Source organism: Armigeres subalbatus, chromosome 2 (genome assembly GCF_024139115.2).
Source record: "Armigeres subalbatus isolate Guangzhou_Male chromosome 2, GZ_Asu_2, whole genome shotgun sequence".
Classification (NCBI taxonomy): domain Eukaryota; kingdom Metazoa; phylum Arthropoda; class Insecta; order Diptera; family Culicidae; genus Armigeres; species Armigeres subalbatus.
The window spans coordinates 110,122,337-110,135,960 of record NC_085140.1 but is presented as its reverse complement, the minus strand read 5'-3'; the positions used below and the strand labels follow the sequence as shown (position 1 = coordinate 110,135,960).

Below are 13,624 nucleotides of genomic sequence, written 5' to 3'. Positions count from 1 at the left end.
GTGATGAACGGCCAAATTGTTTAATTTTCAAATCCCAACAATTTTTCATAGTCTAACAACAGTCACGCAAAATTAAAAATATTGTTGGTATTAAGTAAGGCAAGTATTTTGGTTCTCGCGACTACCATGATGCTTCCAAGAGGATCTCTCTGTGAGGCTGATACAGTTATGATACCAAAACTGGATGATCGATACATGAATATTAGATATATGTATCTTTATTGTTTTAAAATTTAATTATCCTGTTTCTCATTTTGAAAATCAGCCGCACTTCAAAACCCATGGCTAGTGCTAAATATTCCAGAGTGCCTATTTCGGAACCAACAAAAAAGGTCTGTAAGACCGCATCGTGCTTTCGTGCTGTGCGGTTCTTTCTCTCTTTGCGGAAGGAAGTTTTTAATACTACCCGAAGCTATTTTAATTTCAACGGTGCTTCTTAGCGCTATTTGTACCCACTGATCCCGTTACGATCTTTGCAAGGACCCGTGCCTTCGTTTTACGTTGGACCCGTTTGCGGAAGTAAAATTCCGGCAAGCGGTGGTAATCCTGCAGGGACACCGTTCTGGGAAAAAACCTCTTAGAAGGTCACGTCTCCACGCTCAGCCATGAGCATTAATAAAAACAAGAGGAAGGGGGAGTCTCTGAATTCTCCACTTCCTTCAAAGAAACAAGGTTTCAAGACCGTCCTGCCAAAGCGCGGAAAAAATAGAAGGAAGCTGGAGAATTCAGATATTCCTTCTAACTCTAATATCGGACATAATTCTTCTCCAATCGAACTGAGCAATCAGTTCGATTTGATTAATGATGAAATTGAGCAAATCGAATATACCTCTAGCCCAGGTGATTCGATTCATGCGAAAAAGCAAAGGATTCCGCCAATTGTGGTATCTGTTGCCGAGTTTTCTGGCTTCCGGAATGAGATTTTGAGTAACCTTCAGGGGATCAAGGTTTCATTTCAGATTGCTAGGAAGGGTGACTGCCGCGTTTTGCCGGGATCCTTTGACGATCGCAAACGTCTTCTTCAGTATTTAACTGAGAAGCGCCATAAATTCTTCACATACGACGACAAAACTGAGCGATTGTTCAAAGTCGTCTTGAAAGGTCTCCCCAGTGATGATAAATCACTGGATGAGATTAAAATTGAAATTTCTCAATTACTTGGATTTTCACCAGTCCAAGTAATTAAGATGAAAAAGAAATCCCACTCCGGTACTTCCCAGAGGGCATTTCTCAAGAATTTTATTTAGTTCATTTTAACAAAGTGAACTAAATAATATGAAAAGTTTGGAAAAGGCCTGTATTATGTCTCATGTCCGTGTTACATGGGAACATTTCCGCAGGCCTGGAAATTTCCAAACCCCACCCAGTGCCGTAAGTGCCAAAAGTGGGGTCATGGAACCAAACATTGTCACATGGATGCTAAATGCATGATTTGTGGTCGAACCTCTCACGCCAAGGACGCATGTCCTGTGAGAGAAGATTCCAATAAATTTAAATGTGCAAATTGTGGGGCAATCATAAATCCAATTTCTGGGAATGCCCTTCACGCAAAAAGTTTTGAATTCCCGTGCAAAATTGATGACGGAAATTCCAATCGAATCACAGATTCGACGGTAGAAATTTTTCAAACGCTCAAATTCCGAAACCGGTTACCGGTCGAGCAATTCATACCCACCACAATTCACAAACAAATTTTGCCGCTCGTCAACGGGTAGCAAGCACTTCAGTAAATTCCAATTTTCCAATGTACCTACGTATGCAAACATCGCTGCTGGTAGACAAAATTCTCTTCTCAAAATCAGGTTTATACCCATGTCCCAACGGAAAATAACGGTCATGTTGCCGATTCAGGTAACATGACTGCTTCCGATTTTGATTTTTCTTCCGACTGAACAATTGCATCACAATGTTCAAAGCAAATACCATTCCTGAAGCTGTTCAGGTTGGTATAAAGTACACACAAAAAATTGTTATCGGACTCCGTTTCAATGGATCCAAATAATTGTGTGAAAGTTCTAAATTGGAATGCCCGCTCTCTAAAGGGTAAGGAAGATGAATTATTCAACTTCCTTTCAGTTCATAATGTGCATATTGCCATTATAACTGAAACGTATTTAAAACCAGGACTCTCCATTAAAAGAGATCCAAACTATTTTATCTACAGGAATGATCGTCTTGACAGCGCCTGTGGTGGGGTCGCCATTGTCATTAATAGACGTATCAAACATAAATTATTTTCTTCGTTTGAAACCAAAGTTTTTGAAACCTTGGGAGTTTCTGTTGAAACAAATTTTGGACAATTTTTCTTCATTGCAGCCTACTTGCCTTTTCAATGCAATGGGCAGCAAAAGAATTTGTTGAAAGCTGATCTTCAAATTCTGACTCGCAACAAATCAAAATTCTTCGTAATTGGTGACTTCAATGCCAAACACCGTTCATGGAATAATGCTCAAAGCAATACCAATGGTAAAATTTTATTTGAAGATTGTTCTGCGGGATATTATACTATTCAATATCCCAATGGACCAACTTGTTTTTCTTCCAGTCGAAATCCTTCTACAATTGATTTAGTTTTAACGGATTCAAGTCAGCTGTGTGGCCGATTGGTAACTCATGCTGACTTTGACTCTGATCACCTTCCAGTGACATTTGAAATCTCACAAGAAGCCATTTATAATCCAATCAGCTCTACTTTTAATTATCATAGAGCTGATTGGGATTTATCAAAACGTATATCGATAGGAATTTTGATGTTGATATTCCTCTTGATACCAAAAGTGATATTGATAATGATCTCGTATCTTTGACAAATTTAATTGTCGAAGCCAGAGGCATTACAATTCCGAAATGTGAAGTTAAATTCAACTCCATTATTATTGACGACGATCTTCAGCTACTGATCCGTCTTAAAAATGTGAGAAGAAGGCAATACCAAAGAACTCGCGATCCCGCGTTGAAAGTTATTTGGCGAGATTTGCAAAATGAAATTAAAAACGTTTCGCTATTCTGAGAAATACCAACTTTGAGAATAATGTCTCGAAGTTGGATCCCAGTTCGAAACCCTTTTGGAAATTAACAAAAATTCTTAAGAAACCTCAAAAGCCAATTCCAGCGCTTAAAGAGGGAAATAAAATTTTATTAACAAATGGCGAAAAGGCTCAAAAACTTGCTCAGCAGTTCGAGAGTGCCCATAATTTTAGTCTAGGTCTCACTAGTCCAATTGAGGATCAGGTTACACGGAGCTTCGAAGACATTCTCAATCAAGAGAATGTTTTCGACCCTTCGTTGGGAACTAATTTGGGTGAAGTGAGATCTATTACTAGAAAATTTAAAAATATGAATGCCCCTGGTGATGATGGTATTTTCTACATACTTATCAAAAAACTTCCTGAGAGTTCTTTATCCTTTTTAGTTAATTTATTTAACAAATGTTTTCAATTGGCATACTTTCCAGATAAATGGAAAACGCCAAAGTTGTTCCTATTTTGAAGCCGGACAAAAATCCAGCTGAGGCTTCTAGTTATCGCCCAATCAGTTTGCTTTCTTCAATAAGCAAACTGTTTGAAAAGATTATTTTAAATAGAATGATGGTTCATATTAATGACAATTCTATTTTTGCTGATGAGCAATTTGGTTTTCGCCATGGGCATTCAACCACTCATCAGTTATTAAGAGTAACGAACTTAATTCGGCTCAACAAATCTGAAGGATATTCGACTGGAGTTGCTCTTCTTGATATAGAGAAAGCATTTGACAGTGTTTGGCATGAAGGTTTGATTGTAAAATTGATGAATTTTAATTTTCCTCTGTACATCATTAAACTGATCCAAAATTATTTATCAGATCGCTCACTGCAGGTAAACTATCAGAATACTAAATCTGATAGGTTACCCGTAAGGGCTGGTGTCCCCCAAGGCAGCATACTGGGGCCCATATTGTATAACATTTTTACTTCTGACTTACCTGATTTACCACCAGGGTGTCAAAAATCTTTGTTTGCAGATGACACGGGCCTTTCAGCCAAAGGGCGAAGCCTTCGTGTCATTTGTAGTAGATTGCAAAAAAGTTTGGATATTTTCTCCACTTACTTACCAAAAATGGAAAATTTCCCCAGAATGCTTCCAAAACTCAGCTTATAATTTTCCCACATAAGCCGAGAGCTTCTTATTTGAAACCTTCTAGCAGACATATTTTCACTATGAATGGGGTTCCAATTAATTGGTCTAGTGAAGCTAAATATTAGGGACTTCTGCTAGATCAAAATTAACTTTTAAAAATCAACAAATATATTAAGTGTCTATATCCACTTATAAACAGAAAATCAAAACTTTGTCTTAAGAACAAACTTTTGATTTACAAATTTTTAGACCTGCCATGTTGTATGCTGTGCCAATATGGACTAGTTGCTGCAATACCACAAAGAAGGCACTCTAGAGGATTTAAAATAAAATTTTGAAAATGATTCTGAAGTTGCCTCCGTGGTATAGTACCAATGAACTTCATAGAATTTCTAATATTGAGACATTGCAACAAATGTCCAACAAAATAATTTCCAATTTTAGACAAAAATCGTTGCAATCTTCTATTGCAACGATTAACTCCTTGTACCCTTAGTATAAAATAGGTTAAGTTTAGTTTAAGTAGAAAACATTGTAATTCCTACACGGTTTAATTCAACCAGAGGAAATATCCTAACTGCCAGAGGCAATTGAAATGTATTAATAATAACTAAAAAGTAACATAGCAAATAAGGATGATAGTGTTAAGAAAACACGGAACACCTAGTCTAAGAGATGAATGCATGTATTAGATAATTAGCAAATAAAATTAGTTAAAAAAAAAAAAAAAAAAGGGTCGGTGATGCATCGCTGACGCCAGACTACTTCCAATACCACGAACGTGATCATACCAGGCTGGTGACTTCATACATCAATGTAGTACTGTCACGCATGCTTGAAACATAATATTTACGTGAATATTATAAGTACACAAATGCGATTTCTTTTAAAATACTGAATAGAAGCGGTAGGATTAGCCTATTGTTAGAAGTTTTTAGGAAGACAGACAGGAAGACTTGCGATTAAATACGATAAAAATAATGATTCTAAATAAACTTACCCTATTTAAAAGAGAAAGTACATTTGAATAGTAGATCTAACTAATTTTACATCCGATGGTATCTTGAGTATTTTCAAAACTTCATTTAATCTTAGATTGAACATTATGTTAATTAATTTACTCATCTTCTATATAATAAAAATGAAATGGTCTGTGTTCGTATCCGCATAACATGAAAATGGCTGGATGGATTTTATTCATTCCTTCAGCAGTTACATTCGTTATAGTTTCCGACGGGTTTATATAATATTTTCTCATGCGAAAATCATTTGTAAAGTTGTTTAAATCGCGAAAAACTAAAATTAGGATTCGTATGGAAATTTCCCATGGGCAGTTCACAGCGCGCATTTCCGCCCACTATGCAGGACAACGTCTGCCGGGTCGACTAGCATTTAATAAAACTAATCAAAGTTAAGTATGTTTAACTACACTTTGTTCTAGGTAATGTGATAAGGCTTTTGGCAACCTCAAATACGCGTGTGCGTGGATGATAAAATTGAAGGAAGTAAATAAATCTAAACCAGAAAATAATTATAATATATCAATTAGTTACATGTACAATAATATGCAAATGCAATGGAATACAACAAACGCCTTAATATATGCAATATCGGGATCAAGTGTGTCCAAACTGTGGGGGATCAAGTGTGTCCATGTTGAGTATTTGTCTTGTTTTATTTCTCCATTCATTTTAAAATGGAAAATAATCAATTTCAACCCATTCATCAATTCTGCAATAATAAAACTACGTCTAGTAAAAATTTGACACGTTTTGGATGGATATATTCAAAGTTATTAAACTTTTTACCTTTGCAGAAAAAAAGAATTGAGAACGCTAAAATAATAAAACCTTTCTAAAACCCATATACTTAAAGGAACTAATATGAAATGTTACTCAAATTCAATCATCTGTCTAACAGATCTGTTTATACATATCAGTGATATAACATTTTTATTAGGTTTCGAGAAAACAGGGGGGATCATGTGTCCCCGGGGATCACGTGTGTCCAGTTTCCCCTAACGGCGCCTTCCTCTGCCACTTCATCAAGTGTTTCGATTTCTAGTTCAATCGTTGATTGTTGCATTTTTGTTTCGTTTTGTTTTTTCCGAGCAATGGGACAACAGCTTTTCAAATGTTTGTCCGACTTGCAAGAGAAACATTTTAGCTTGATTCCATCGTAGAATACCCTACCTTTCCGATTTCGAATGTATAGGATATCTGGAATTTCCTCTTCTATGTCCATATAGATACCGCGTACTCCGGTTTGCATTTCAAGATGAAATTCTGGCGGAAATCGCTCCCGTACGGTACGTTTTATCTTCCCAAATTTCGATAGCGCAGATGTCAGGTCAGTGTCCGTTATTTCTGGTGGAAGGTCGAATATGCGCACATATCGAGTGTTACCCGCCACGGACATACGAACCATCGCTTTCTTCCCATTAACGTATTGGAAAGAAAGCAGTTGTTCGTTGTTGGCAATAACGAAATTCATAGCCTCTTCACTTCTAAAGCGTATGAAAACTGACTTCTCATCAGAAATCTTATACGCCGCTTCCATCGACGACAGGTCGCCGTTGATAGATTTGACGAAGCCAGCCATGTCTGCTATTGTTGGCTGAACAGCATCTCCAGGGAACACGAAGGCCAGCGTATTTTTCACCGTGACTCCACCCGACATTTTGATCGTAGAAAAATGTAATAATCTGATCAAATACGAAACCGAAAACAAGCTATCGAGTGCACAAAAGCGTGTTGTCTGATCAAAGTTTGATCGCTCACTGGAGTTATTTCTACTGGCTTATTGTAGAATATTTTATTGTCCAGATGATTCGCTGATTTTCACAAAATTCTTTAGTTATTTTGATTTGTGTGTTCGTATGCAATAAAATAATTCCTAGAAGGATATTTGTCGGAATGGGACACTGGACGGTGCACTTAAGAAAACAACCTTTCTTTAATATGTCCACTATAATACGCAAGGATCTTGATATGGTTTTCTAAGTTATTTATTGATTTGCTTTACTATATATTGGAACTTCATATAAATATAGGGGATATTGACCTAAATCAGACATTACGCAGCTCCCTGCTAATTGGCTAAGGCCTTATTTTACTATTCAAGTGATTTGCTAAAATTAGCACAATTCACTAGATTCTCTCGAACTTTAATTGATTTTTTTGTGCATTAAAAGAATTTCAATGTATAGGGGGTATAAGACAAAATGAGACACTGGACGATCCACTCTAAAAAAGGAAAAAAAAACCTCTCTTTAATATGTCCACTAAGTTAGCAAGGATGCTAATTAATTTTCAGAGTTATTAATTGATTTGCTCTAGCTGATTTTAAAATTTCATTTAACTATAGGAGAAATTTAGCAAAATCAGACACTATTCAACTCCCTAGGAAAAGTCACATTTCATTGTCCAGATAATTCGCCGATTTTCACAAAAAATTCCCGAGCTTTCAATTTGTGTGTTCTGATAAATTGAATAAAAACGGTTCAACGTATAAGGGATATTGGACAAAATTAGACACTAAAGGGACCATGCAAAAAAGGAATAGCCTTTTGATATACCTACAATAGTCTTCAAGGATCTTAGTACATTTTCCTAAAATGAAAATTGATTTGATGTAATACTTTTGAAAATATTTTTAAATTATAGGGGGCATCAGACAAAAAGAGACGCTAAATATATTCCCAGTGAATTTCCGAAATTAAAACACTATTTGATCGTCCTGAATTCCGTAACTGACAGTAACTCATTTGATGATCTCCTCGAATCTTAAATGTGTATCATCTGAAGCATTTTATAGGGGGTATTAGACAAAATGAGACACTTATCCGTGTTCAAAAATATATGGGAGGCCTATTATGATATTTCCATAACACAAGTCAAGGTTTTCCCTGTCTTTTCGATTGATGTGAACATATGCATTAGCGAAATCCTCTATTTGTAGGGGAAATTGGTCAAAATATGACACTTCCAGTATTCTAACGGCAAAGGGGTCGGCACCAACAGATTATTTGGATTTTTGTGTTTTTTTTAAGGTAATCTCCAGATATGTACATACCGTGGTTGAATTGCGTCCGTTTTTTGGCTCGAATTTGCACACTGTGCAGCCTAAGAGGAGGGGACCCAAGTAACATTTCAAGTTTTATTCCGCTCTAGGAATGGTTTTCAAGATCGAATCACAAGAACTGGCAATAAAACCCATTACTACAGGATTACCTTCTGATGACCACTATAAGAGTAAGATATGTCCAAATGGCCCTCTCTAGATTACCTCTATAAACCTCTTATAAGAGTATATAAAAGTCTGTTTCAAGCCACCCGCAAAAAAGGGAATTTGGCTGCGGCAGCTGTCAAAAATGTTGCTTTGAAAAAAGAGAAACAAAATCTTGCAAACAAATAATAATAAACTAAAGTGTTGATGAAAATCATGATGAGGATGACTACAAAGTAATACTTTTTCAAGTTTTCTTTTCCAATGCACTTTCATGAAAATGAGGTGCGCGCTCGATTTCATCGTGAAAGCTAGTGCAAAAATGAGATTAAGCACTACGCGCCCGCAAAATAATATAGTTTTGGGCAATGAATTTAAAATTATTATAACAACAATAACGTAAATCTTCACTAAATTAATTGATATTACACCCAAATTTGTTTGTTTTTTATATCTTTTACCAAAAACGTGTCTTTTACTGCGAAAACACCGTCTGATCATAAATTCCAGTGATAAATTTCACTGACTTGAAGAAGGTTCTCCATTTCCAATATGGCCATCATAGATTCCGATCAGAAAAATGTTGCTCTTATTGAACACCGTTATAAACCCTTTGCAATGTAAATATTCTTATTGGGGTTATTCATTTGACCACATTACGACCCAAAATTATGGCTTTAATCAAGGTTTGAAATTTGGACTTATTATGCTCTTCGTTACAACCGTAGAGCTGCTAACAAGAACAGTCGGCATTTGACGTTTGAAGCTTTTCGAGCAGATTTATTAGAGGTTTATTGATAGCAATAAGATCGCGAAAAAATCTGATCAACTAGTCATGGTGACTGCTGTCATAAATCCACTATAAGAATTAAATAAATCTAACAGGCATGAAAATTGTTACTTGGGGAGTTCGCTATTGTGCAGTAGTGACTCTCGACGTGAGGAATGCTTTCAATAGTGCCAGTTGGGCAGCTTGGAATTCCCGAGTACCTGTACAAGATTCTCGGAGGCTACTTCCAGAATCGAGTACTGGTATGCGACACGGAGGCGGGTCTGAAATGCGTTGACATAACCTCAGGGGTTCCGCAAGGTTCCATACTGGGTCCGGTGTTATGGAACGTCATGTACGACGGTGTCTTGAGGTTGAAGTTCCCGGTGGGCGTGGTAATCGTCGGCTTCGTTGATGATATTACGCTAGAGGTCTACGGCGAATCGATCGAAGAGGTGGAGTTGACTGTAGCCCACTCGATCGCAATTGTGGAGGAGTGGATGAATTCCAGGAAATTAGAACAGGCTCACCACAAGACTGAGGTGGTTGTTGTTTACAACCGAAAGTCGGAGCAACAAGCGGTGATAAGGGCAGGCAACTGCACGGTCACCTCTGAACGCTCCATCAAACTCTTGGGGGTAATGATCGACGATAAGCTCACCTTTGGTAGCCACGTCAATTACGCCTGCAAGCGTGCCTCCATAGCTATAGTGGCATTGTCCCGGATGATGTCTAATAGCTTTGCGGTTTATGTCAGCAAGCGCAAGCCTCTGGCTAGCGTTGCTCTGTCCATTCTGAGGTATGGGGGGCCAGCTTGGGGCACGGCCCTGCGTATTAACTGCTACAGAGCGAAATTAGAAAGTACGTACAGGCTCATGTGCCTAAGAGTTGCGAGCGCGTACCGTACCGTCTTGCACGATGCACTATGCGTCACCACCGGTATGATGCCTATTGACATCGTTATCGGTGAAGACATAGAGTACTTCGAAATGCGCGGCACGAGAGGCATCCGTAGGACTGTTAGGTTGGCCTCAATGGTCAAATGGCAGCGTGCGTGGGACAGTTCCACTAAGGGTAGATGGACACATAGGTTGATACCGATGATAGGTACGTGGGTCAAGAGGCGCTATGGGGAAATCAATTTCCACCTGACCCTGGTCCTTACAGGCCATGGTTGCTTCAGACAGTACCTACACCGGTTCGGACACTCGGCCTCGCCCGAGTGTCCGGTTTGCGCAGGTTTAGAGGAAACGGCGGAACACGTGTTGTTCGTGTGTCCGCGTTTTCGCACAATGCGTGACCACATGCTTGCCACATGTGGTCTGGACACTACCCCGGACAACCTAGTCCGGAGGATGTGTAAAGATGAAGTTGGCTGGAACGCCGTTTTATCGGCTATCGTCCAAATCGTCTCGGATTTACACAGAAGGTGGCGCGTGGACTCGAGGAATGGCTAGTTCAGGCCCAAATAAGAGGTGGTCCAAGGGTTCGGAGTCGGCTTCATGGGTAAAACCGGTGCCCTGTGGTCGAACTTGATCCTTTTATCGAACAAGTGGCCGCGCGAAGAACAACATGGTATCGTCGCTTTCGCAGCGTCGGTCAACCGGGCGGGTTCCAAGCCCGAGGACGGAAAGGGGTCCTCGTCAAGGCTGGGGCAGGCGTAGGCCTCGCGTCGGCAAGTCCCTCTGTGTGCTGGCGAATAGGCCCTATCGCAGAAAGGTCAATTTGGGGTGCACGCGGCATCATCATTTTTGATACCAGTCGTGCAGAGGGAAGCAGGCGCGAAGTCGACCCTTCCCACCTTCCGAGGACATAGGGCGTGGTAAGGCCACCTGGAAAGCCGGCAACGCGCTGGCACGATACCATGGTGTTCGTCTAAGAGAGAGTTACGATGTTCGGTGCAGCAAGGACACGCAGCTAACCTCGAGGGTGCGTTGTGCACTGGCCCCCCTTTGAAGCATTACTTTCTGGTTGTACCGAAGGGACTATGGGCTTGGCGGCAATGGAAACGGTTTAGCGGGTCGGGGCTGTAGTCCTGCCTCCCTCGGTGATCCCTAACCCCGCACTTCCTGGTCAACCCAGGATGTCTGTTGAGCAGATTCCCCCTCCATTGTTTAGGAAGAAAAAAAAAACACACACACACACAGACATCACCTCGATTCGTCGAGCTGAGTCGATCGGTATATAACACTATGGGTCTCCGAGCCTTCTATAAAAAGTTTGTTTTTGGAGCGATCATATAGCCTTCACGTATACTTAGTGTACGAGAAAGGCAAAAACAGCACGGTTTTTGTTTTCGATTTTAAAAATAGTTAGAGGCTTCAAAAAATATGGGTTCTCTGGGAAAGTTGATCTTAAAGAAGCCAAAGAATCGATTGATCGAATAAATTTTTTTGACGGGAAAGGACAATTATTATTACGCGGGTAAGCTAAGGCATTGTGTTGATCAGAAATGCTTGATCTTGTGTACGCTGCATTAGGCATATAAAAGTGATATCAACATTATTGATCTTTTCACAATTGTTTAGGTTTCTATGATAATCCGACTCACTGCGCTTTCGAACTTCGTACTGTCAAACGCTTTGAGACGATGATGAAAACAAACCATTTTTATTGTTGACTCTCAAACTTGCTGACTGGCTGATCAAAATTAGGCATTCAGGGTGAGTCTAAATAGGAGCAAATGTCTCAATAATAATGCAATCATAAATGCGCTTTTTCGATAATTGTATTTTATTCCATTCAAATAACCCATCACCTATAATCGTAAATCACGATAAATGAACCTATTTTGACTTAGAGAAGACTCATGACCGCTGTGAATGCAATAATGGCGATAGACGAAGCGGTTTTTACATCAGCTCCGGACTCTACAGGTGCTCCGCTTGATCCACCTCCACTGGATCCACTTCCACTTGATCCACCTCCACTGGAGCCACTTCCACTAGAGCCACTTCCACTGGATTCACCACCGCTGGATTCGCCACCGCTGGACTCGCTTCCACTGGAGCCACTTCCGCTTGATCCACTTCCACTGGATTCGCCACCGCTGGATTCGCTTCCACTGGAACCACCACTACCGCTGGGATCGTCTCCATCGACCGCCCGACGAACTCTAGCTATAGGACCATCCCCTTCCGGCACTTCATCAGCATTTTGTTCGGGTTCCTCTGCTGGTTCATGGGCATCCGCATCGTCAGGCTTGTTATTTTCCTCGGGCTCAGGTTCTTGATCCGGTGCTATTTCCGGTTCGGTATCTTCGTCGCCGCTCTGTTCCGGTTCATCAACCGGCTCTTGGTCTTCTCCATTCTCCGGTTCGATGGGTTCTTCATCAATAACCGGAACATCATCATTCGGCCTTTTCATTTCTATACACTCAGCTTCCACCTCGTAGTCGCACACGCAGCCCTGCGAATTCCAATACAAGTTCGGCGGGCAGGACAGTTCAACCTGATGGGTCTGAGCACAAGCGTAGAACTTTCGACAGTCTTGATGCTTAACGAAAATCATCTGTTCCGTAGGGTTGGAATTCAGGGGACACCGGTCGAACTGCGGCAGGCAAATGCTATTGACCACGGCCGTTGAGTTGAAAAGCTGTTTCTCCAGTTGCTGTGCATGTTCACCGCGAGAACAGCCTGAAACTCCCGGATAATCGCAGAATGCTTGTTCTATATTCCAATACAACCCAGCGGGACAGTCCTGCTCAACCGGGTGGTTTCCGACGCATGTTAGGAATTTTGAGCAACTGGTCGGGTGCGGCAAATGTACGGTCCGTTGTGGGTACACCCTGGTAGGGCATAAGACCGCGGACAGACCTCCGGTTACCAAAGCAAGTAGTACGATGTACGCTGCGAGAAGTCAGAAATATGGTCAGTAATCGTAGAGAATCGATGAACGAATAAAACTTACCCAACATTGTCAGATATCTAGCGAATCAGATTTCTGAATGGGTTCAAATTGCATTGATTGCGGCTTTATAGTATACTTAGTTTAGCATCTTTTAAGTGGCATGAAGTGATTTCTCATGTATGTACTCGAATCAGATTGCTTTCTTCCAACATTACAAATTGAAATCCATCAAGCTATTAGAACTCAATTTCTTCCCTCCATTTGATCTCCCCGTCATAAGCGACCCTTCAGAATCCAGTACAGAATCAGTTCCATTTGACAAGCATGTAAATTGAAACGCAAATAAGACGACCCACCGGCAAACGCATTTCAAGATATCACACTTCAATTTACCTGCAAGTGGTCCCCTACTCGAGTGAAGCCCCGACCCTCCTCATGACGAAGACGACAAAGGTATGGTGTCGAATGTGAGGCGAGGTTGGCTCACCTTTCCCGTGTGCCCAATGAAGTGAGGAGGCATGTGAAATTTGATAATTGATTCCTCCCTACCTTCGGCGGACGGGTCCTTGGACATATTTACAGGTGGACACAGGAAATTGTGTCTTATTTCAAGTATCGATTTCCGACAAGGTGGATCGGAAATGAACCGGGCCTGGTGACG

At 40.4% G+C, this 13,624-nt stretch overlaps 1 protein-coding gene across 1 annotated transcript; it reads right to left on the bottom strand.

Moving 5' to 3' along the window:
• Window positions 1-11,824: 11,824 nt before the first annotated feature.
• On the bottom strand, window positions 11,825-13,181 carry LOC134214935 (clumping factor B-like). The gene is made up of 2 exons (XM_062694210.1): window positions 13,024-13,181; window positions 11,825-12,962 (listed from the first exon to the last, which is right to left on the bottom strand). Exons 1-2 carry the CDS (start codon window positions 13,028-13,030, stop codon window positions 11,911-11,913), a joined length of 1,059 nt encoding a protein of 352 aa, XP_062550194.1. The 5' UTR covers window positions 13,031-13,181; the 3' UTR covers window positions 11,825-11,910.
• Between the last annotated feature and the right edge of the window lie 443 nt (window positions 13,182-13,624).